The sequence below is a fragment of the Monodon monoceros genome, unplaced genomic scaffold, assembly GCF_005190385.1.
Source record: "Monodon monoceros isolate NGI ecotype Baffin Bay Population unplaced genomic scaffold, NGI_Narwhal_1 Super_Scaffold_21, whole genome shotgun sequence".
In the NCBI taxonomy this organism is placed as follows: domain Eukaryota; kingdom Metazoa; phylum Chordata; class Mammalia; order Artiodactyla; family Monodontidae; genus Monodon; species Monodon monoceros.
Window position 1 is genome coordinate 97,103,160 of NW_021703778.1, and position 26,493 is coordinate 97,129,652.

At 42.5% G+C, this 26,493-nt stretch overlaps 1 protein-coding gene across 3 annotated transcripts in view; it reads right to left on the bottom strand.

The window, feature by feature from the left end:
• FMN1 (formin 1) overlaps positions 1 to 26,493 on the bottom strand; it is a 406,441-nt gene that overhangs the window by 14,125 nt on the left and 365,823 nt on the right. For all 3 annotated transcript variants that reach the window (XM_029237537.1, XM_029237536.1, XM_029237538.1), the window contains 2 exons: positions 24,943 to 24,994; positions 19,943 to 20,092 (listed from right to left, as the gene is read on the bottom strand). In XM_029237537.1, the coding sequence (XP_029093370.1) occupies positions 19,943 to 20,092; positions 24,943 to 24,994 (202 nt within the window). The remainder of the gene's footprint in view (positions 1 to 19,942; positions 20,093 to 24,942; positions 24,995 to 26,493) is intronic.

A 26,493-nucleotide genomic window follows, 5' to 3' on the forward strand; every position in this document is an offset into this window, starting at 1 on the left:
TGGGCGGGCTGGGCCCGTGCCCCTGGGCCGTTGCTGCGGGGCGCGGGGGCCGGGCCCCCCAAAGGGGGGGGGGGCAAAAGGGGAAGGGCCCCGAGTAAAAAAAAAAAAAAAAAAAAAAAAATATATATATATATTTTTTAAAAATACCAAATATTTAAAGACCCACCAAATCACAGACATTAAAAAAAAGAACATGCTTTTTCTTCAGGGCCTCAAATACAAACCTTTCACTCAATATTAATCACATACTCGCTTAATATTGAAGAAGTGGCTGAGTGCCTTAGCTCTTATCTAATTTTGCACAATTTGCTTGAAACACACGCTTCATAATCCAATCTCCCTGCCCACATGCACAAGTTAGTTCAGTGAATTCAACATGCTGACTTGTGCATCAGAAAAGAAGTAAATCGTGAGACAAAGACGAGCAATGATTTATATAACCCAAGAAATGCATCTGTGAAGCTGCCGTGAGAACAGGCACTTCTGGACAGGGGCATAGGTCTGAGAGTATACACCACACTACCTACTAAACATTTCTGCTTGCAGCAGTAACTGTGACTATACCCACACAAGAAAGGAATGCGCTAGAAGGTTCAGAGCCAGGTCAGACTACATTGGAGACTGACTACTAAGGAATCTGCAAACCAAGATGATGGTGCTGTCAATGAGGCCACAGCTTGTAGCATCTACTTTTCTTGGCGTCTCTCCGGCAAGATTTGTTTTCAGAGAGAGCACTTATTAGTGACCCTTTAATCCACATTCCAATGGAATGGTTTGGAATTACTATTTCTCTCTGGGGTCCCTAACTTTTAGGGCACTTTTGGGAGTCATCTTTTGCTTAAGTAGTTCCTTTTCACCTTAGAATTCTGGTCTCTTCTTTCAGAGTTGGTCTTCTACCACACTCCTGGCTCAGCATCGCCTCCCCCAATTCCCAATTTCACTTCTCAGAAGGCCTGCGATCACTTCCCACGTTCTCTCAGTATCTGGGGGGATGGTGGTCGGGGATGTGGAGGCCGGGAGCCAGCCTAAGGTCCTGTCCACACTGCTAACCTTTTCCTACTGGTCAGTGGCTGTCCCGCAGACTACAGGCTGCCATGCATACCCCAGGCTTCCGGGGACAATTCTGATCTTGGTGACTCCATCCTGCTCGTCTCTAAATGTTCTCATTCAATTATGATGTCTCCCTCTCACAGGGCACTCTTGAAAAGTCATCAAGGATTGGGAGAAAGCATAGCTTGGTGGCAAGTAGCTTCAGCATCAGCGAGGCTTGATTCGAACTCCAACTCTGCCAGTTACTAGAAAACTTGGAGCAAGTTAATCAGCTATCAGTTTCCTTATATATAAAATGGTATGATATATATAGCGCATATATATGTGTATATATATACACAATATTAACTCCGTGGTATTATTGTGAGGATGAAATTAATTAATATATCTAGTAAAACCTCTAGTATACGTGGTATATAGCAAGTGGTCAAGAAAGGATAACAATTATGGAACCTTCCATCACGGATATAAAGGATTACTCCTTAAGAATGCACAACAGTAGTTTCTGCCTACAAATAAAACAAATGGAGCTATTAGCTAAGTACTATCTTGTAGTAATACCATTTAGACGTGTCCTGAAGGCAAACCACATCAACGAATGCTATCACCCCGAGATTTAGCAAACCAAGGGAACTCAGCTCAATTTTTCCGATCTGAACACAGATTCTAAAAGTCATAACGAGAAGCTACACTTCGGTGCAGGCATGACGTAAATTTTTCAAACATAAATACGAGAAACTATTTCAACTTCAAAAGGAAGATTCCATCTACTTCCTCCCATTTTTCCAGGTTCCTTGGAGGTATCATAAGTAAAATTTAAATTTCAAATAGTACAGGACTTCTGAATAAATACATATTTTTCATGTTCACCTTGTTTTTCTCATAACCAAAATAACACTTGTTCCTTATAGGAATATTATATATCCATACACAGAAAGATTATATTTTCAGTTTATATTATATATTTAAAAGTATAAAGAAAAAGTAAGACTCACTGGCCATTTAAATACTTCTCTGAGAATGTAGTTAAGACATAATGGGACCAGTTAACGAAAATTATCACATACAAACCTCTCAGCTAGACAGTAAGATACATGAGGGTAGAGATGGTGGCTATCATTTTTATTGCTGTGTTCCTAGCCCTTGATACAGTAGCCGGCACACATATACATGCCATGAAAAAATAGAGACCTAGAGAACAAAATCGAAAAAAAAACCCTTTACTTTCCTGAAGTACTGCTCACTTGAATTTCTTGAAAATGCTGAGCCATGAGGCTGCCCGGGCGTTCAACCTGCATGGTCATGTGGGGCTTCCTGGTTTAATGCACTCCCGTCACTGTCTTGAAATTATTAGTATATGTATATATATATATATTTTTTGGCCGCACTGCACGGTATTCAGGATCTTAGTTCCCTGACCAGGGATCGAACCCTGCAGTGGAAGTGCGCCTGCAGGGGAAGCACAGAGTCTTAACCACTGGACCGCCAGGGAAGTCCCTTGAAACTCTTAGTTTTTGAACAAGGGGAGCCCCATAAATTATGAGGTTGGTCCTGTCTCAGACTTTCTAGGACATTTAAAGTCATTTTATCATTAAAATGGAACATTTTCCAACCTTGTATTTCCAAGGCACATTTATTACATAAAGAACGAGAAATCTGGTTGGATAGAGTTCATACCTCCTGCCAAGGTTCATTTATTTCACTGTGTTGTGAACATTTTTACGCACCTGCTTTTTACACTAGACTGGAGCTTCTCAAAAGCAGATATAGGACTTCACTGTCTTTCTTTCCTTCACATTTTGCACAGTAAAATGGCATATAGTATATGACCATAAATAGTAAGTTAATGAGTGAATAAATAATTATAAGTGATTAATCTCTAAACTGTAAAAATTCAGGCGTCCAGAATGGTTATGGGGGAAGACATTCATGTCCATTCAGGTGCATGAAAATATAAAGTCACTGACTCTCACCTGAATGAATACAACATCATCAGTGCTCAAAACTGATCCTGCAAAATACAAACCAGCAAATTCTCACGAGATTCTCTATATGTCCTTAACATTAGAGGGCAAAGCTAATTGTGGCGGGCAAGGCTGTTTGTCAATGGCTTTTGTATCATACAGTACGAAACTTACCCTTGATGAAAGACAAACGCTTAAATATTCTGACAGTCTGGCTGCGTTAAGTCCATTGTTATGATGGAGCATATAGGCAGGTCTTAAAAACTGCTTTGACCTGACGAGAGACTGATGGTTGGATGACTGGGTGGTCAGTCAGTCAGTCAATCTGTCTGTCTGTCTGTCCACCTGTCTCTCAAATGTCCTTCAAAAACCATGGGCAAAGTGTCCTATACCTGCTGAAGAAGCTACAGCAAGCTGCTATCATTGATCACATTAAATTCACCCAGCATCAGTGTTCTGGTAATGATGTGGGAAGAGACTGCAAAGTAGAGGTCAGCAGTGTGATCGACCTCTGGAGGGTTTAAACAAATGTAAATTCAGTTTCCATCAACCACAGGAGGTTTAAATAAATGCGAGCTCCCGTCTGTAAGGCAGAGACTTCACACAAGAATACAAAATTCTCACCTCCCGTACAAAACTGGAAGGTGTGGCAACACCTCAGTCTGTAACACTTGCCATCACTCCCCATCCTATCCTCAGCCCGAGGCTGTCCAGTGGTACCATCTACCAGCTTGTTTGCACAACTGGTTTTCTTATACCCGGCACACACCACTCATTTTTGCTGCCCGCTGGACTCTCTAAGCTTCGAAGTTTTGGCCGGAGACTTGCTGGAAGGCTTCTGTGATAGTTCAGGAGCCCAGGGATGAGGACCCAGACAATGAAGTAGTCTTTGAAATGACCTAGTTCCCTCTGATCCATCCTACTGGTGAACATGGTCTCGATTATCAATGTGTTAACTCTTAAGAATGTCACCTCCCTTCTCAAAAACTCTCAGTGACTCCCAATCAACTTCAGCTGGGGTAGCAAAGGTTTCCTATAAAGGGCCAGAGAGTCAATATTCTAGACCTTGTGAGCCATATGGTCTCTGGAACTACTCAACACTGCTGTTGTAGCGTGAAAGGAGCCCTAAAAAATACACAAATGAAGGGCAGTGCAATGTCGTGTTCTAAGAAATTTATTTACAAAAACCACTTGTGGGCTGGATTTGAACTATAGTACAGGATCCAAATTCCTTACTCTGGCAATCAAAACTCCCCGTTTCGAACTTAGTTTACTGGTCTGTCTTACCTTTTCAGACCCAGATCTGGTTCAATACTGTCCTTGGACAAATCACTTAACCCTTCTGAGCCTCAACTCAATTTCAACTTAAAAGTGGAAATAATACCATACCTAAATAACACAATTGCTTTGAAAATTAAAGACACTTATTATCTGTGATTACTTATCAAGCATCCTTTCCTTCACCTCACTCCACGTGTTCCCTGTCCTGTCCAAACTTCTCACTCTTCTTTCTACCAAGGCTTTCTCACCCCTGCATCTCGCTCTTACTGTTCCCTCAATGACTTTTTTTTTTCTTTTTTCGGTACGAGGGCCTTTCACTGTTGTGGCCTCTCCCGTTGCGGAGCACAGACTCCGGACGCGCAGGCTCAGCGGCCATGGCTCACGGGCCCAGCCGCTCCGCGGCATGTGGGATCTTCCCGGACCGGGGCACGAACCCGTGTCCCCTGCATCGGCAGGCGGACTCTCAACCACTGCGCCACCAGGGAAGCCCCTCAATGACTTTCTTACTCATTTCCATGTGTTCAAATTCTTCCCATTCTTCTAGTCTCAGCTTAAGTGCCAGAGTCATGAAAGCTTCCTTCATCTCTCTTAGTCAGAAGTAATTGCTCTTTTCTCAAGTGAAAGGACACTTTGTGCCTCTCTTACGGCACTTAGGAACTTTTCCTCTTAGGACTGTATAGGTGTCTTATTTCCCTCAAACCACTGGAACCACTTGAAGACAATGATCACGCCTTCTGCATACTGGGTCTTCTCCCTGATCCTGCATCTAGCACTGTGCCATGCAGCAGTCAGCTGTTAGCAAACATCTAAGTGAAAGACAGTGACTTGCATCGACAGCTTTTCTCTGCTTTACCTCAAACAAGCCTAAATGTTTAGTAAATACCCAGAAGTTGTAGGACAATTATCTTTTGCATTTAGCCTTGGGAAAAAAATAAAACATAAAAGCATGAAAAACTCTAGCTCCAGTTATTGATTAGCTGGTTGAGTCCTAAATACGGAAGAAGAAAGGGTGCTTAAGGCCACCCAAATGTGCTAAATATTTATGCATGTCAGATTACATACATATTCCAGGATTCCTGAAAGTATCCACATTACTTTGCCCCCAAGGAGACTGAGGCTCAGAGAGGTTATACAACTTTCCCCAAGTCTGGAATTTGCCACTCTCACTTACGAGGTAAGAACTTTGCTGCACGCAGTCAGAGAGAACTGGCTGGACAATTTCTAGCTACAGCCACGCTCGATCTCTCCCTTGGCTTCATTGCTCATGGACTTGTCTTTGGTTCTGGCCTAGACCTTGGTTCTGTTTTTGTTTCGGGTCTAAATATTTACGCTAGACTCTCACACATAGTTGCTCATGATCACTCATAGGCAAATACCTAGACTTGATTTCAGAGGTTACATCTCATGCCCTCTAAAAACAAAATTCTGAAATATAGGGAGGAAGACATACAAGTAAGTTAGAGAAAGAAAATAACTACTTTCAATTTACAAATGCTTTAATAAAAGTGATTTCTGAAAACCTTTTCTTCCTTTCCGTTATAACACATCCCTAGAGAGTTATTAAGGGCCCCAGTAAATTTCAGTTGCTGCCAGAGTCTACTGAGGAAAGACGTGAATATGAGATAGGACAGTGACATGTGTCCTCAGATGGTCCTGCTTAGTCCTTGTTCTACGGAAATGATTTGCAACCTTGGTTGGCTGGGGAGGGAATTCTGCTTCCAGTTAGAAAGCTACAAGAGAACATTATTCCCATCCTAAATGAAAAGATCTGGATATGGTACAAAATCACACTTTTTCTTAACCCATTAGAGAGCTGGGATCACAAGGCAGCTGAGGCACCTGCATCCCAAAGAGTGATACGCCTTTCCATTTAAAGGCTCAGGCTCCCCACATTACAGCCTCCTTTTCTGGGAGATCTGGCCATGCTTTGGGGTTTCTACAGGCTAGATGTGTATTCCCGCAGCTGAATCAGACCAACTCAGAGCACAGCCTTCTGTGAGACTGAAGAAGTACGATGTCTTTATTCTTTAGACATCCAGTATTTCACTGGCTCATGATGTACAAGGCAGAATATACTGAAATCCTCCTGAACTTTACAATAACAGAAGTGCCTTCATTTTTAAACATAGGGATTGGGCATGCCAGCCAACCAAGAGGTAAGTGAGACATAGGAGGTGGGGTAGAGTGTTCAGGCTGTTTCGTACTCCTTGTCACTAATGGAAAAACCAGGAACTTAGAGCAGCATTTTCAAACTGTCTTCCAAAGAGCCTCAGCAAAGGTGCCTCAGGAAAAGAAGGAAGAGTTAAGGATTCTCTTAACCCCAACATCTGCAAGCCTGCTTCAACCAGAAAAGCTTCATTTAATCTGTTTTATATATTGGGGTTTCATGAATGTTTTCATTTGGATAAAAAAAGCTCTGCTGTTTAGAAAAAAATGTTGGAAAACGCTATGTATGGAATGCAACAGACCCCACTGAATCTCTTAGGTGGGGAAGAGAAAAAAATATCCTTCCTGTTCAGGAGAATGAGAGCCAGCAGAAGTCTTCTTCCTAAAGAACTGCCTAGGGCTATCTGGGAGATGAACAGCTGGTTAAGAAGACAAGGCCTCTTAAAAGAATGGTTCTTCTGACAGCCATAGCCACCGGATTTCAGCTTTGGGGCTCAAATCAAAACACAGCCAGTTCTGCCACTCTCCTCTGTGTGGTACTTTCCAGATATGTTCTAAGCCTGGGAGGTGGACAGTCTCTGACAAATACTCACAGACAGGCACCGTGGGGACAGATTCAGAGGAGGCGAAGTGTGGGAAAACTAAGTGCCCAGGGGGGCATCCACTTACTTCCCTGTCCTAAAGTCAGGAATTACCTTACATTTCATTATGGTTCATTTTCTTTGTGGTCCTTCTGGGAATTATAACTGATCTTCCTGATTTGGGTCCTATTCTACTCTCCAATTTCTATTTGCTCTTACTACCCTAGAATGAAGATGAAATGACCCCAACTGATTACACCCTAAGGTTCCTCCCAATTTAATTCTGTGACTGCAATTAACATTTTCTTTGGGTCATCTGTTCTTTTCCCTTTTCCTTTCTCTCCTATTCCAAATAACTGTCTGAAGTGTAACAAGACTGTCAACCTGTTAACTTTTGCATAATTCTTAAGTATGAGGCTAGGTTACATTCTTAATGAAAAAAAGTCACACAGGCAACTAATGGATGTCTGGACACAGCTGATCTCAAATCATGGCTCAGGTTGGAATCTACGCTCCAAAGAGTGGGGTTAATTTTAGTATTTAAAAATGAGTAAATGGGGCTTCCCTGGTGGCGCAGTGGTTGAGAGTCCGCCTGCCGATGCAGGGGACACGGGTTCATGCCCCGGTCCGGGAAGATCCCACATGCCGCGGAGCGGTTAGGCCCGTGAGCCATGGCTGGTGAGTCTGCGCGTCCGGAGCCTGCGCTCCGCAACGGGAGAGGCCACAACAGTGAGAGGCCCGCGTACCGAAAAAAAAAAAAAAAAATGAGTAGATGTTTTGGAAGAGGCAGAACTATGGAGACAATAAAAAGATGAGTGACTGTGGGACAAGGAGGAGACGTGACTAGGCAGAGTGCAGAGGAGCTTTAGGGCAGTGAAAATACTCTGTGTGATATTATAACAATGGATTATATTATTATGCAATTCGTCCAAACCCACAGAATGGACAACACTAACAGGGAACCCTAAGGTAAAAACTATGGACTCTGGGTAATTATGGTGTGTCAATAATATTCATCTTTGGTTAAAAAAAAAAAGTAGCATTATGATGAGTGATGTTGATAATGGAGGAGGCTACACATGTTTGGGGACAAGGAGATACATGGGAATTCTCTGTAGGAAATCCACCTACCTCTCAATTTTGTTGTAAACCTAGAACTGCTCTAAAAACATATTTTTAAAAAATGAAAAAAAACAGGTAGATGGCCCCCACAAATTACCATTCTGTTTTAAACGCCTGTTGGTTTATTTATTAGAAATCCTCTAAATGAAAATGACCAATTCATTTTAGCAAGTGGAAAATAGACAGTCTGGTTATATTACCAGGACACACTTGCTAATAAATCACTCAACTCTTGTAATGTTGACAATGGGACTGAGGAAGTGACTTCAGGATTACAGAAGTAAAGTTTTGCCTACAGAGCTACTAGCTTCAAAGAGGAAGCTCTGTTAGCCATCCAGTACAGTGTGACCTAAAAACATTAACCACTGCATGACCCAGACCATGTACACATCTTCACTGAAGATATTCAAAGTCAATGGCTTTGGGAACGTCAGTGGATGAAGGCAAAGAAAAGGGAGGCACTGCACGAATATAGTTCATAAAATGCATGTTGGCAAAAGCATGAAAGCTGACCAGCTGTAATGTAAATCTGTTTACAGAAGACTTGATATCAGTCATCGCTAAAGAGGTCAAACTAGTCTAGAAAGGGAACAGGGCAGGCTTCTGTGCGCCAGTATGTGTAGTAATGGGCCTCTGAGTCAGCATGCTACAGGGAATAACACCCAAGTTCCCTAAAAAAACGGGATAAATAAAAGCTGAAGGTCCAAGTCACTATGTCACTAGGCTTATCCTAAAATTTAAAGACATGTGAACCAGAATCTACCAAGCATGACAACTCTTCCTTCTGGTGGCTATTCTGAAATACACAGAAGAACATGATCAGCAAAGGAGCATGAGAAAAACATGCCCTTGTCCATGGCCCCGTAAACTGTGGCCTGGGGCCCTTTGAAGGGTAGATAAGGTTTTGTGGGATGGCACCTACTGAAGATCATGCTTGTAAATAAATAACTTGCCAGTCTGGCTTCCCAATGTGGGTTGACTTTACGAATCATTATTAGGGACACCTTCTTCTATAAGTAAATGGTACTATTTTTATGGTCTCCCTTTAGGGGAAGAAAATCAGAGACGGTGTATAAGAAGCTGCAGAGATGAAATACCAGCTGACTAGCCACTCTTTTCCTGTGATCTCCTTGTAGCCTTGAACTAAGTAGCATTAGGTCAGGGAGCAAAGAATACTATCCAAAGAGACTTTGGGGAGGTGTGGGCGTGGCTTTATTGCTTAAGAAAGCTCAGTAGCACATGGTTTTTTGTATTTTAGATGGAGAAGGTTGAGGGCAACATCCCAGTATTTTCCTCATTAGGATTCCCTGGTGTTAACATCGTAGGGGTTGTTTTTAACGTTGTGCTTTTAGAAGGCGTAGCTATGTCAGGCTACCCTTCCGGCCACTGCCTAGTAGCCTGGACATTAGAGGGAAGGCGTGTGAGCTTTGTGGGGTTTCTTTGCATCTTCTGATACTCCCAGGCCTCCAGAGGTACTGTCCTCAGTTCACTGAGGACACTGAGGTTGTTTCTCCACAGTTGGGGGAAAGGGGGTTAACATCCAGCTTCGGTTCTAAATAAATAAATGCAATCAGGGAGTCCTGCCAGGGGCCTTGGGAACTGCCCTTATTTCTACCCACCTTGACAACAGTCCCTCACGAGGTATTTCTGAATTCTTGATATAACTACTACATAGCGATAACAGTCATGAAAGCCAATGAAATAAAGTCACTCTTTATGGTCAGTAAAGAACCAACGACACAATATATGTATAACTGATTCGCTGTGCTGTCCACCTGAAACTAACACTGTGTCGTAAATCAACTATACTTCAATTAAAAAAAAAAACCCCAACAACACAAAGACTAAATTCATTAACTCCTCAGTGTAAAGGGACATTTCTTCCTCACTGCTGCAGCTGACGGAAACACCATGGACTCATCTATGTGGAATGCTTGCAACGGGTAAGAAAATAAAACTTGGAGAAGACAGCCATAGACAATATGAAATAATGGGTAGCCTCAAAATCATTTATCTCAGGCAGGCCAGCAGGGCCACAGACTTGGACAAGACACATACTCTTCTATGCTTATTCCCTCTTCAGGGTCTGACCCTTGACCTTGACTAACCCTTCCATCCCTGTGTCCCCCAGGCCAGTCTCACTAGCAGCCACGGTAAGACAGACCAGCAGCAAAGTAAGGCAGGTCTTAGACTTAAAAGACTTAGCTCCTTACGCATCAGAATCTAGCCTCTCAGTGATTCCATGATAAATTAGCCCATCACTTCCACTTCCTACATTTGACAACTTTCCCTACCTCATTCCTAAGATATTTTTCTATTTACAATGAAGGAAGTCCTCCTAGAGACCACATTTCACCAGCTACACAATCAGCCACTTGATAGCTTTTGCGGGTTATCACTTGTAGTTCCCAAACACACTTTGACTTCAAATGATTAATTGCAGAACAAAGACCGCTTCCGTTTGCAGAGCGTCTCCCCCAGGCCACAGGGGAGTGGAAGTGGGGGGGGGGGGTCCTGGACTTGCCCTGGAATGCATGATCAGTTAAAGCCAATCACTCTGCACTTGGTAGACGAAACACCCTGAGCCGCCCGGGCGATTTAGGTGTGGAGTGAGAGGTAACAGCATTGCATTTCCTTGTTCGGGGAGAGGCGTCTGGGAGGCAGCCTGGAAACTCAAGCCGGCCCTGGGACATAAATCTGCAAGTTTAATTGCAATGCATTGCTTGTCTTTGGAAGACATTTCCAATCCTGATAATGAAGACACGCACGTGCTTGTAGATGCCAACTCCCGCCCCCGCTCCCACCTTGGTTTTGAAACCTTTACCACCTACCAAGTCTCACCAAAAACTGGAACTGATCAGAGCCTGTTTGCAGGGGTGACTAAAACGAAAAGGGGGAGGAAGCAGGGGAGATTGGGTGGAGCAGGCAGCCTTTCCGGCGCCCCTCAAATCATACTACCCAGGCAGCCCCCTATTCCATCTATTCTCTGCCCAAGGCAGGAGCTGTCAGGAGTCCCACAGATAAGCAACTTAGAAGTATTCTAGCTGAATGAAGGAGACTTACTTTGGGTTTCCATTGCTGTCTGCCAGGCTAGGGAAAGAGCGCGTGGACGCATGCTCTCAAAGGTTCGTATGTGAGCTCTGAAGAGGTGTGAGGCTTGACACAGCCTGAATCCCAAGGACCTTCACTCCCTTCTTTCTTTCTTTCTTTTTTTTTTTTTTTTTAAGACAAATTGAAAGTAATACAGGCAAGAACAGAGAAGGTGATTGTTTCACCCCATTAACTAGTATTTCTTGTTTTGAACATGTCTATCCTCTTTAACCAAGCTATAAAGATTTTAGATACTTGAGCAAAAGCAACCCATATGGGATATGTTTGGGGAATTCTACCACCAAAGTCTAAATAAATAAGATCTCTCATCTATCAGCGGTAGACAGCAAATTCTGTAATCAATTTCAACGTGGCAAACGAAAACACAGTGACTGTTTATTTGTTCGACAAATATTAATTGAGCACTCACTACGTATAAGGAAATATAAGATGCTAGAGAGAGAGCAAAGAAGTATGAGGCATTGCCCTTGTCTTCTACAGCTTATGATTTGAGGGGGAAGTGTCCATAAGAAAATGAATGAAAAAGAAATCACTAATGCCAAAATTAAAGAGATAGTAACCATCTCCCCCTGCCCCAGTTTCGGAGGAAAGATAGCTCACAGAGATTGGGGAAAGCTTTATGAAGGAGGCATTGTGATCGCCAGATTACACTCTTCCAGAATAGGGTCTCATAGCTTGTACGGCACTTAAGAATGAATAGGTATTTTGAAAGTACGTGCTTAAATCAAGCTGATTAAGTGGTGCACATTTGTGTTATGGGAATTCACAGTGCAAATGAGATGAGAGGTGGTGTGTACTCTGAGGGTGCACAGGAAACACAGCAATTAGGCTGGCCCCTGAGATCATACCATGTGATTCCTCCAAAATGTGTGTTGAGCCTTCCAAGCCCAGGCCTTTGCCATGTGATCTCCAAGATGTCCTTACCCCTTTCATCTCGACTTAGCTGACTGAATTCATCTGCTCTGTCCAGCTCATTTCCCACCTAAAACCACAGGAAATAAGGGCTGGAAGAGACCTTCACCATCACCTGAGTCTAGTAGTTCCTAAACTTGGCTGCATGTAGTAAGAATCCCTTGGGAAGATGAACTTCTTCCTCCCATCTCCAAAGCTGACCTGATAGATTTCAGCAAGGGATGAAGCCAAGGTATTTACTGAAGCAACCAAACACAAAATGTGTTCTTACTCATCCTCTCTACAAGGAGCTTTCTAAAACTGCAGATCCCTAGGTTCTAATCCTCTGGGATTCTGATTTGGTAGATCTGCTTACTTTTTTACAAAGCTCTCCAGGTGATTTAGAAGACCTGCCAGATTGGGGAGCAGCTGACATCCAACATTCCCGTACTGGCTTCTGAATCCCTTCTACAACTTCTGTGGAGGGTGGCCCCATTTATGGCTAACCATCTTCCCAAAGCCCTCCCCGGCCTCCTCATTCCTTAGGAATCATTTCCTCCTCCAAACTCACACTGCCCAGGATCTTCAGTGCTCAGTACTATGTTGTGAAGTCCTTTCTCTATCAGTAAACAATTAGCAGGCTCCATGCTGGAGAATGCACCATAGAAGATACGATAAGGAATGGGTTTATGTCCTAAAGGTGGAAAAAGACACGTAAAGTGCTAAAGTAACAAGTTGGAAGGAATTAAGTGCAAAAGGATTGTAAGAAAAATATGCTGTCCGAGACCAGAGAAAGATGTAATTCTTTTACTTAGGGGTATTTCAGAAGATTTTTAGGGGAGAGGTTTTGGAGGTCGCCCTTAGAAGATGACTATGTTTTGACCAGCAGGAAATAACTGGGACAATGCAATGTAAAGAAATTACCCAATGAGAACACCAGGCAAGAATGTGTAGATGTGAGAAACACTGAGTCAATATCATGGGTATGTGGGGGATGAAGATATGGGAAATGAGGTTGGAAAGTGAGTTAAGGCAAGTTTTTGGAGGCTCATGCTCTAATTTGGGAGAAATACAGACTACTTGAAAAAGCTCAAGCTTTAGCGTCACGTAAGACCTAGGTCATTATCCCCATTCTGTTGCTTAGGAGTGAAACTGTGATGTTGGTAATTCGTTTACTCTCTCCTCTGCTTACCTGCACAATAGGAATACGCTTTTTCAGGGCTGTTGTAAGGCCCCCAAAGTTAATGAATATAAGTACCAATCATGGCTGATTTTCTTCCCTTTATTTCAGAACAGAATATGCTGAAACAGGATACGTTCAAAGAAACAGATGTGATCTAACTTGTTTTAGAAAGATAGCTGGATACAATATTAAGGGCCAATGAAGAGGAAATAGAAAAACTATAGGCAGAGAGAACAGTCAGAAGGATGTAGCAATAATGCAGGTGAGAGATGAGGTCCCGAACTAGGCAAAGCCACCGAGAAAACAGGATGAAAAAGAATAACCACTAAGGAGGCAAAACTGAGAAGTCAGCCGCGGGTGGAAAGTGAATCTTGGAGCATTAAAGACAGTTCAGGTTTCCAGCCTGCCTTTGGCTACTAGGAGGAGGAGAAGGGTGCAAATGAAATTTAGGGACCCTCAGAGTAGGCATACTGACTTGCAGATGAAAGTCAGGCAGCCGGTGGGAACGTTTAGCGTGAAGTCGGAGATCTAAGACTTAGAACTAAGAGGTTGTTTCTGGGTAGGAGGACTTGGCAAAGAGGTGACAGGTGAAGCGATGAGAGTGGTTGGGATTAACTAGGGATAGAGTACAGAGCAGAAAAGAGGAACAGAGATCTGAACCCTGGGGAAGGTCCACACTTAAGGAATAGAAGAAAAAGATGAACCGGTGAAGGAAATAGAAGAGTGGCGGTCACCTTTGCAGAAGGAAACCCAGAATACCCTCAGAGCATCTTCAGGATGGAAGAAACTATCATCAGTGTCAAAAGCTAGTAGTGCCAGGGAGTTAGCTGTCTGATTTCACAAATGGGAAAGGTGGCAAAGTCTGCCAGTAGTCTCAACATCCATTTCTTCTGCTCCCTTTAGTAATGGAACCCATGAGTCTTCAGCTGGGCCCATGGCTCCCAGAAAAACTTGCATTTCCTGGTCTCCCTTGCATATAGCCATGAGTCTACGTTTTGCTCAATGAAATATGTGTACCTTCCAGGTCCACCCCCCTTTAAAGGAAATGGTGTGCCCTCCCCTTTCTACTGGCAGGAACTCAGCAGCAGTGGTGCTGGCAGACGTGATGTGAGCCACCTTTACACTTGTGAGTAAGGACCACACCTAATGATGGTGGCCACAAGAGAAGAGGAATCTGGGTTCTGAACTTCTAAACAATTTATACTCAGATTGTTAGGCAAAAGTAAAATAAATTTTTCTTGTTTAAGCAACAGTTACTTTGGTCTTTGTTATGGCAGCCGAGGCTTTATTCTTACTGATACAGAAAGGAGTGGATGTGTGTTATGGAAAAAGAAATGAGGAAATGTATATAAACTCTTCTTTTAAGAAGATGGAGGGAACAGGAGATCGCTAGTTTCCAGAGGAAAGAGGGTCAAAAGGGGTGTTTTAATTTTTAAGAATCAATGATCCCATAATTTTTACCATTTAGAAGTCTACTATCCCCTCTCCTTACTCATGGCATATTTTTAATTTTGCAGAAGTAGTTTTAAATTCATTGCTTGGGAAATAAGTGGGTTTTATTCTTTGTGATTACAATAATCACACATTCTGTTTATAAGTTAGCTTGTTGGGACATTTACTGTTTGTGTATTTGTACAGAACTGCCTTCAAATGTGACTTAGGAAAATTCAAAGTTTTGCTGAGTAACTTGGGGGTGATTATTCGTATTATTAAAGGGGTCCTTTAAAATACGAAGCTTCTTAGCAGTTAAGTGTATATAAATCATTTAACCACATAACAGAGGGTTAGGGTAACTTGTTAGACGTTACTGTAATGATCATGATTGAATAAATAAAAATTTTAGTTTATGGAACTTTTTCCAGGAATAACTATCACATAAAGAGAGGAATTCCTGCGATGTCTACACTGCAATCAACGGCTTCTTTGTGGGTTGAGTGATGGCCTCTCTAAGTCCCCAGCTCCCGGTCCTAAAGTGACCTGAGCAGTGAGCCCTGAGAACAGCTTTGAGATAACTCCACAACAGCTCTGCTGTCAAGGGTATGGCAGTTGCAAAATTAACCATAATAACTGCAAGTAATACACCTAAAACAAAAACTCTGTTGTTATTTAGCTGAACTAAAAACCCCCAAACTAACCATCCATTCCCCCATGGTGTAAACTATAGTTATGTATATAATGAAATGTCTTATTTGCATTTCACATAAAATTCACCAAACTCCTTATTCACTCATTATTTACCCATTATGGGTTTTTAAATGGTACTTTTAAAGTCTGCTTTGGCTCAGGGTTGAATTATTTGCCAAGACTTTATTCCTAGAGTCATGAGCCCCCTAGGACTTCTTCACCTTTTGCAAATTCATAGCTCATTTTGTGGGGAGTAGTCGTTTGTGGCCTCTGTGTGTGCATGTGTGGGCATATGTGGGGAGCAGTCTTAACATATTCTAAATAGTGGAAAACGTCATAAGGAAGGGTTGTAATCCCAGAATAAACAGGAAAAAAAAAAAAAAGAAAAAGCAGAAAATGAGTAAAGAATAATCAATAAAGGTAGCAGCAAAAATTAGGTTATCTCCTTGCAACTATGCATATGCTCAAATAATCTGTTGATTTAATAGGTGGAAGAAATGTGTGTTGCAAAAATTCATTGACTGGTTTGGCTGTCAAGAGACACAAATACAAAACTGCATGAAAAGGTAAAATTGAGGCAAAGCTGCCTCTCAGAATAAAAATCTTGATGAACTTTCATAAACCAGTAAACGCAATGTTGGATACAGATGAAAATATTTTTGTGTGTATACTTTCAGTTAAAAAAATGTGGTCGGGCTTCCCTGGTGGCGCAGTGGTTGAGAGTCCGCCTGCCGATTCAGGGGACGCGGGTTCGTGCCCAGGTCTGGGAGGATCCCACTTGCCGTGGAGCGGCTGGGCCCGTGAGCCATGGCCACTGAGCCTGCGCGTCCGGAGCCTGTGCTCCGCAACGGGAAAGGCCGCAACAGTGAGAGGCCCGCGTAAGGAAAAAAAAAAAAAGTGGTCTTCAAGACCAACCTTAGTATTTTAGGGGAGGAACTGGGAGTGTAAGCCAAGGAAGCTGTAGACATTTACCAAGTCCAAGAGGACAGTGAAAATTCTCCCTGCCTCCAAATCTCTTCCCCACTCACCACCAGACCTTGGCTTGGAATGTCTTTCAGCATAATCCCCTATGAGCTCAAGAGCAAAGGTGAGGGGCGTTATCTCAGAAATAAAACAGTTTCTCAAAATATTAAAAAAAAAAAAAAAAAAGTAGTTTCTAGATTCACAGAGATTTTGAGCTAGAAAAGATCTTAGTGAACATTTGGTTCCTGCTTCATCCCAATACATACATTTTACAGATATGATACTTGGGTCCTCCAGGCAATAAGTGACTGGCCCAAGATCACAAAGCAAATTAATGGCATAAAAATGCTGGGTTTCAACTCTCTCTCTAGAGGTCTTTTTTTACGCTACTGAGCACTGCCAGTAAGTACTCAGCAGGGGTAAGAGAAGGACCTGGTATACTTCACTGGAGGATGAGTTCTAGTACTAGGGGCACCATGAGGACTGAGTGGGTCACAGACTGAAGGTCTAGGGAGCGAGGCGCTCTGGATTTGGGCCTAGACTCAGAAGTTTTCTATTTTGCCTAATATTGGCATACACGACAAGCAAAGTTGCATGCCGTTAATATACCATCATACAGTAGCCTGCTCTTCTACTGAGAATTAATCTGCGGGTAAACCATGTCCCCAGTGAAATACTATGTCTGTTCTACTCAAATACAGAATTGTGTCCTGATACCGGCTTAATAATAGGGGGCTTATCATTCATTTTCAAGGCACAAGCACATTGGACATTTTTATCAGTCACCTGTGTGTTCAGACATCGTTCTGGGTCTCATGAGGGGTAGCTGTTACCCTGCTGTGGAGCTGCATCATTTCGATTTTGCATCAAGCTAATGTGCGTCCCTGGAAACCATACTAAACAGAACAAGAAGTAAATATTCTCTATCCCTTAAAATTGACCTCAAGTGACCTAAAGTAGTTTTCAAAACTTCCATTTCATTTGGAAGTGAATCTGTCTCTTTGAAAATACTACTATTGATCCTTAATTTTTCTCAGTGATTTTTGGGGTTTTAGTTGGCCTTCAAATACCTCTCAAAATCAAGGGGATGAAATTCCTTTGGATGGGATCCCAAACTATAGTTTTTTTTTTCCCCTAATAATTACAAGCTATGAGGTTTTCATTTGATTATGAATTTAATTTTTGAGGATGTCTTCATATTATCTTATGCTACCTCCTGACAGTTAGTGTTTTGGGGATTTGCTGGAGAAGTACAATAAAAAATGACACTATCAAACATCATTAAATATGGGTCAAGACAAAGCAATCATATTGTTTATCATTTGGTTGTAATAGAAGAATTCAATTCACTTATTTCACCACAACGAATATGTGATTCCAATCGTTTAAAAGCTAAAACCCTTAGCAGATAGAGAACAACTGAAAAAAATCCTCACTTCACGAGAAAACCCTGGATATTAACCAGTTTACTGAACTGGATGAGCAGTAATATATATAATGCGCTAACATTTCTTAACAAAAAGATTTTTGTAAACAAGCTGCTTCCACAAATACTTTATGAGCCATCATTAACTTTCAGAGATGTTGTTTTAGGTTGGAAACCTTGGTGATCCATCTCACAAAGCACGGCTGGAATGAAGAAACCCCTGAAATTGCTAAACGAGAAGACCTGAAAAGGGTCCAGGGAAGTCATGACCCTTTAAAGGTGTTGGTTTACAGAGTGTGAAGTAGGCAATTCACCAGCTATACCCAGGAAGCAGCACAGCAAGTGCCCATCACTAGGAATCAGAGAACAGGTCATTCTGAAGGGTGGCTGGAACCACCGCAGGCCCACAATGAGTGTGGTCTAACTTCTGTGATAGGGAAAAACTCCTCCATTTGGAATACGGTTCACGATTTCAATAGAAGATTATTCAGATGAAAAGCAATTCATTACTGTCTCTTTTGGTTTTTTGGGACCATTGTTAGGGCTCCAACAACAAGGACAGATTCACTAAGGGCTAGGATCAAAATCTCAGGTGTAAAATCTTTAGCAAAGGCTGGAGATTCAGGGCCCTCTGAGGGGCTCCCTGGCCTTCGGGTGTGGACGTGGAGAGCTGACTGGCCAGCTGCTACCTTGTTAGAGAGAGAGGAACGTGGCTCTGTCACTTTTCCTCTGAGGCTCACAAAACACAGCAGCTTATTTTAGCTTCAAGGGCTAAACAAGAGATTGCAGGGTGAGAACAATGAGTGGGATGTCAAGATTTTTAGGGTTGTTTTTTTCCTGTTATTATCAACAATCTATTCTCTTAACAATGTCACTTAACTTTTCTCTGCTTCATTTTATCCCTATAATGGATATCGTCAGTTTAACTTCCAAGTTCCAAAAGAGCTAATGGTGGCAAGATGTGTTGATAAATATTTTTAAAGCTCTTTGACTTCCTTAGAAAGAAAGCAGGCTTGTGAAAAAATTCCCTGAGAAAATATTTAGAGATTCAGTAAGACTGAGTCAAGAAATCTCTAAATTATGAGCCCTTAAAAGTAGCTTTTTAAGGTAAAACATATTAGTGTGCTGTGTGTGTGTGTGTCTGTGTAGATATATTATGTGCATACCGTTTCTCTGATTACAAAGTAAAGAGCAAAAATAACTGTATTTTGGAATTTCAGGTCTCAATGTTTAGTGAGATATAGACGCTACAATTAAACCACTTCCCTTCATTTGTAGAATTTGTCTCCGACTCCACTTTGAATGACACTCTCATACATCTGTTCTGCAGGAGTAGTAGCAAGACCTGTTTGAAGTTTAAATCCATGACACCCTTTGTAGAACAGTGGCAACCTGATCAAAACACTGATCAAGCAGAAATGCTTTTGTGTTCTGATCAACAGGGCCCAATTCAGTCTCTCTCTAAGGAGAACGCGTGCGCACACACACACACACTCTCCCTATATTCAGGGCCGAGGTTTTCCTTCTACCCCCAACTAATAAAATCAGGAGGCTGCAATGAGGCGAGCGGCACGCAGTTTGATGTCCTCAGCAGGATACGGGGAGTCAGAAGTGGCGCTGTAAATCCAGAGCGGGGCTTCAACACCGTGTTAAGTGTGGCCCGACTCTCAGAGATTTCCCTTTGATGCAAGTTCAGTATATTAATGGGAAAAGCATTCACTTTTATTTGTCTGTACTGTCTGCGACAGCAAGGCTGCCTCATTTAGCCTGGGCCAACATGAAAATACACAGAAAAGCAATCTGCTGCTAATTGGCACAGCTCCCCTTTCATTTACTAGCTAGTAATTGGAAGGGGTTAAGAAAGTGTAACTTATCAGATCACGTGAGTGTATTTGCTTGTGCGGACAGCAAGCCTCCCCCGAAGTTCCCTATGAACTCTGAGGCAGTAATCCTTCCTCGACATCCACTTGATCTGAAAGGCGATACTGACACGGGTGAGGTGCACACACTTTGTTAGGTTTGAGAGGGAGGTTTCCTAAGACCCCCGAATGGGGTGTTAATCAATCTATGAGAGCCTTACCTTTCTTTAGATATGTTTTTACTCTCCCGTTTCCAGATTGTCTTGAAGTCACTGCAGAACTCATACCACACCATAAACACGTAGTTGGGCGTGATCTCCTTCTCACCAGACTTTGGCTTCATCCCAAAATATCCTACTGTTGTTTCAAAACTGCAAGTGTAGAGAAAAAAACAGTGAGGTAGAGGGTGAGAGGCGGTCAACGCTAATACCCATTAGGGGAGGAGAGGGGACACCGGGAGAGTTTCTCCCACACGCTTCGCTTCTCTTTAGCACAGAAGCCCAGGCTTGAGTCACTGCGGCTTATCCTAAGCCTCAGTAAGATCTACGTGTTCAAGCCAATTATCTAAGAGATTTACCATGACTGGGGATACTCCTGGGCACATCTCATCTGTATAAAACCAGCATGTGTAAGTCCACAGTGTATGCAGGTAAAACTCTTCGGGTTTGTTCTTCATCTCAAATCCATGTCATTTACCTGCTCTTTGTGTTATGTTGAATGATTACATGGAACACTAATGACATGTTGGTTCTGTATCACCAGCAGTGGGCAGTTAGAGAGCCCACGGGGGATCATCAATCTGTTGAGTGCTTCACAGAAAATCAAGAGACTGTTCTATCCTTATTCTGGCATCTGCTGGCTTTATAATCTTGGGTCAATCATTCAACACTGGGCTCTCAGTTTTTTCAAGGGTAAAATAAGAGACGCAGACCAAATGATACTTAAGAAAGCTACATTTTAAAGCTTGATGTGATACAGGAATACAAACCATCAATGTACAAAAATACATATAATTGAGGATATAGCAAGGATTGGAGGAAAAACCATTTTTGATCTTAAAAAATGATCTTTAACCCAGTCAGAAAAGAACCCAGGTTTTACAAGGGTGATTCCCAGATATCACTAAGAACCTCCTGACCTACCCCTTGGAGGTTCATTCCCAGATGACTACCCAGGCCTCCCAAGCAGCCCTTCTTGGAGGCACTAGCTTTGCAGCAATTTATAGCTCTGCACTCATTCCTTCTCCCCACCCACTCCAAGCCCCACAAGCTCATTTGCCATGAGCAGGAACACTTAAATAAATGGGCCCCTTTTCTAGGGTGTTGGAAACTAATCAAAGCAGGAATGGCTGGCCAGGTTTATTACTCAATGCTCTATCATCTGTTCAGACACAGCGTTTTGTTGTTTTTTTTTTTTTTTTTTTTTTGTGGCCATCCTGAATACTGAGTTTCTAATGGAACGCTGTTCAACGGCGATTGTAAAACCCTGAAGCCCCATTACTGTTATGGAGCATACTTTCAACTCAGTCTCAGTTATTGGGCACTATGTATCTCATAAGATTTTATCACATTTCACAGATGAACTGTTAATTGATTCCATGGCTATGATTAGGTGAGATCCAAGCTGGAGCTGCAGCTCTGAGTCCCATAAATTCTTTGTGCTTCTGTAAATAATAAATCTGTTTTTAATGCAAATTAAAACTACTGGTCAGGGAATTTTGGCTCCCAGTTATTAAAAGACTACAAGTGCATAGGTGGAGAAAGGCAATAATTGCAGTAATTTCTTGAGGGACTTCTCTTATAATTCCAAACACACATATTTTGGAGCAAAACCAGAAAGTAGCAATGTCCACTTTTGCCCAGGCATGACTCCTAATTCTGTGGCAGTCAAAGCGCTGAATATACTTTTTATTTCATTCAAAATGAAAATTACATTGATTGTAGCATGGAAATTCGTAAGCAGAGAGTTCTGTAACCTGAAGGAACAGGCCATGAATTTCTTACGGAGTCACGGGCCTTTAGAACTGGAAGGGACGGACCTGTCAGTCTGTCCAATGTTCCCATCTTACAGCTGAGAAAACAGAGGCCCAGAAAGATGGAATGACCTTATTCATCAGCAGAGTTGGGTCCCCTGATTCTCCGTGAAATGCTTTTTCTGCTCTACCCACCCCCTGTTGTTCATACTCACTGACCCAGGCATTTAAGAAATAAAATAGTCATGTTTTGGTCTGTTTCCACGTTAGACACCGTTGCCACCTAAGTCATACGTAATGTGTGTGACCCCCAGCAAAGCACATCATTATTCTTGTCTCTTCATTATGTTTACCTTCAACACAGGAACATATTTACTTGTGCAATGAATAGAGAAGAGAAAGTTTCACTTTTAGTTTTCAGAGGAGCAAATTATCTTCCTATTTTCCAGGATGACATAGTGAAGAGCACAGAAACTCCTCTCACTGTGCTTCAACGCCAGCAGTTCCAGCGTTATTTGGAGTGTAGACTGTGAGACCAAGATGTTGCAAGGATGGTACGGTTTCAGAGAATGACAGAATTGTTTGGTGGGTTATCACAGAGCTTGAGAAAAGCATGTCATCATCCTGTGGGCCACACTTTTCCCAGCTCTGAATTGAACGATGTACCCTCACCACCTCTCCCCCGGGGAATCTGGGAGGCCCTGCTTGCTAACCCTCAAAGAGTATGAAACCTAAAGGAAATAGTGAATTTCAGCATTTTCCCCCCCTATGTGTTTAAGTGAACCTCTTCAGGAGAACCAAAGCAAACAGAGTTGCAGAGGATGGCCTGGCTTTGGCACTCTGCAACTTTAACAAAGTCACTCGGAGGATGTGTGTCTTACTGGATTTCCCTTTGTTCCAGGAAAAGCCAAAAGCTAGAATAGGAACCTACAACTATCTGATAAGGTCTAGACTACGTTCCTCCCCACCCACCCAGTCCCGCTCCAAACACAACTCTCTTCCTTTCAAATTTAATTTTGATTCACAGAAGACTGATTATTGAAAACCGTCTGAAATTCGGGCATGAAAACGGCTGTTATTTGACAAGAATATTAGAATTTTCTCCAAGAGACAAAGGGGCAATCGTGCTGTTTGAAATTTCTGTTTCTCAGCAGATAACTAAAATAGCTTTCAACGTTGAAAAGATTTATTTCTCATCATATGTTGTGTTCTATAAAACTTTTCTGCTTCACTCTCAACTGTTCCCTGACTCCTTTTCTCTCTGCTGTAATTCCTTGTCTGATTTCTATCTTTTCGATTCAGCTAAACATTTTGAGAGTTCAGCCAATGATTATATCAAAGAGCCCACGGCAAAGGGAACGGTTTTCCTTTTGCAGTGTTGAGATGCCAGGGCGGAACATATCCGCTTATTGCCCCTCATGCATGCCTTTAGAAACTGCTGAGGAAAAGCAAATATTCCTTAGCCTCAGAGTAAATTGTTTCTCTTGAGAATACAACATAAGAATTTCCTAAATCTCACTCAAATGTTGCAACACTGACCACCAACCTCCTTCAAGACTGTAACCAAACAACTGTGGTTTCTACGTTAAAGATGGGATCTAACATATTTCATGTATGACATGAAAGCTAGACTACCTTCACCACAAAGTCACGGAAAACGCTGACAACCGAAATTTATGACCCCCCTCAGCATAGCTAATGCACAGCACCAACTTCGGCCCCTCTCACACGGGCCCCCTTTTCCTGAAGCAAGAATCCTGAAGAAGAATTAGAAATTTGACATCCACCTTAGAAAGTGAAATTCTGCTTGGCCTGATACCCATGTGTTGATGGTCCTTTTTATGCCTATGGGATACGTCTATAACACAGACACACCAGCTTGACACACCGACGAAGGGAAGCTTACTACAGGGATAATGTAAGCTCTATAGGGGATAAGGCCAATAAAGGGGCACAACCTAAAAATCTATAAACAGAATCATGTGATTGTCTTGGTTGTCAAAGATTATCATGCAGAGATGATAATCATGACCAAGAACATGTCTGCCCTTAGAAAGATGCAAGATTTGCCCTCGCCTTGCTTCCTTCTGCATATTTATTCTACTGGCACTTACAGCGGGAAGCAGGGCAAGATGTCAGTGCCTGTCAAGGCAAAACAGAGCACTGACTATAGGCTTTCAGTACTCTCGGAAATTGTGGTGAGACGGGAGGAAAAACGTTCATTTCTAGAACTTGTTCACCTGCATTGAATGAACTCCCCTCCTCACACATTTGTAAAGCTCATTTTCCCTTATCTACTGTTTCCTGTCCTTATCTCTTATTTAATTTTCTTGTACTTGTAGAACTGGTCCCAGCAAAATTTATCTCAGTTCTCAGCCCTGAATATGAGAAAGCCTCCGTGTATTCCCCCCTCACCTTTCTAAGAGGGAGGGAGAGCCAAGCTGACTAACCTGGCCAACTGAAAAAAAGAAAGACCCCCATGAGGGATCACAGCCAATGATTACTGGGCTCTTACCAGGTGAGGTGGATGGTTCCGCTTGGGTGTCTATGAAGAGAGGGAAGAACATAGAAGAGGCCTGAGGTAGGTGGGAGGGTGAATAGAAGACCTCTGGGGTCTCTTCCCCTTTTCTGTGCACATAGAGAGGGAAGTCCCTTCTCCCCATTTGTCCCTTGTTTACAATATCCTCCATAATGGTTTAATCTAGTTGTAACACTAAGAAGGATCCCACTGTTGCCAGCGCCCGTGAAGTGTTTAGGAGCAGAGTAGTGGAGGAGAGGCAAACAGATGGAAATGGTGTCCTTGACTCCTGAGGCAGGTGAGTCACTTCCGGATGATTCCCTGCTTCTTGAGGAAAACTATTGCCAAGTCCTATTCCTGGAGCTTTCACTCTAGCTCTCCCTAGACTCTTATTGCTGCTGGATGCGGAGTCTTAGCAGATGGGGTCAAAAGAATGGCTAGTCATTCATTTTGCTAAGTGAGATGAGCCAATCATAAAAGGGAAACATTCTGTATGATTCTGCTTACATGAGGTACCTTAGAGCAGTCAGAGTCACAGAGACAGAAAGTAGAATGGTGGTTGCCAGGGGCTGAAGGAAGGAGAGAACGGGGGAGTTATGGTTTAATGAGTACAGAGTTTGCCTTCAGAGAAGATGAAAAAGTGCTGGAGATGGTTGGTGTTGATGGTTCTTGATAATAACAAAAGAATGGCTAGGCAAAGAAAGACTTGGGGCCAGTTCAGAGCTGCTTACCTTTTCTGTGCATTCTCCAAGTGACTTTCTTCCACTGTATGCTCTTTTTTGGCTGTGAAAGAAATAATTATGGTTAAAATAGTATTTTCTTCCAGCATATCCTTTGTGTAATCTTCTAACTTTGATTATACCCATTCATTATCAAAATAAATCCAAATTCAGGGGTTGGAAGGCCCTACCACGTGTCCTGGCAATTGTACTCAATTCGCTACATCCACTACCACGGCTTTCCTGATAACAGCTATAGCTAATGGTGGCCATATAATTCATGGTTCTCTCTGGGATAGTTTTGAAAGGGGGGAATATTACTAATTACTCTGGGCCAAGGCTTAAATTGTAACATACCTGGCCAGACTGGATCACACGGTCAGCCTAGCTATAGCTGGTCTCTTTGGGAGCCTTGGCATGTGCTCAGCACTCCCCCTTTCCCCACAACAACCACTACCACAAAATAAACCCAGTACCACCTGCAGTAGTTCTGCTCAGATTCAAAGGAATTCACTGCAATCCTTGCATACTCTGTCTCTACACCCATGGTCTAGGGAAGCCTATGGTCTCTTTCCTGAGAATGTTTTTAAATGCACTGAAAAAATACTTAAAATTACTAAGGAAATCAACGATGCTGAGGTAGAATTCTGAATTTACAGATTAAGAACCCACACTCCGTAGGGACCACAGGGAAACTGGGAGGTTTCATTTGGGGGTGGTTCTTTTACATATTCTTCTCTCTGATCAGAAAATAAACATTGGGGTGCATGTGTCTTTTTGAATTATGGTTTTCTCTGGGTATATGCCTAGTAGTGGGATTGCTGGGTCGTATGGTAGTTCTATTTTTAGTTTTTTAAGGAACCTCCATACTGTTCTTCATAGTGGTTGTATCAATTTACCATTCCCACCAACAGTGCAAGAGGGTCCCCTTTATTTATTATTTGTAGATATTTTGATGATGGCCATTCTGATCAGTGTGAGGTGATACCTCATTGTAGTTTTGATTTCCATTTTTCTAATAATTAGTGATGTTGAGCCTCTTTTCATGTGTTTGTTGCCCACCTGTATGTCTTCTTTGGAGAAATGTCTATTTAGGTCCTCCACCCATTTTTTGATTGGGTTATTTGCTTTTTTTTTTTTTTTTTTTTTTTTTGCGGTACGCGGGCCTCTCAGTGCTGCGGCCTCTCCCACTGCGGAGCACAGGCTCTGGACGCGCAGGCCCAGCGGCTATGGCTCATGGGCCCAGCCGCTCCACGGCACGTGGGATCCTCCCGGACCAGGGCACGAACCTGCGTCCCCTGCATCAGCAGGCGGACTCCCAACCACTGCCCCACCAGGGAAGCCCCTATTTGCTTTTTTGATTGAGCTGCATGAGCAATTTCGTCAACAGAGGAATGGATAAAGAATATGTGGTACATATATATAATGAAATAGTACTCAGCCACTAAAAGGAACGAAATTGGGTCATTTGTAGAGACGTGGATGGACTGTCATGCAGAGTGAAGTAAGTCAGAGAGAGAAAGTAAGTCAGAAGTAAGTCAGAAAGAGAAAAACAAATATCGT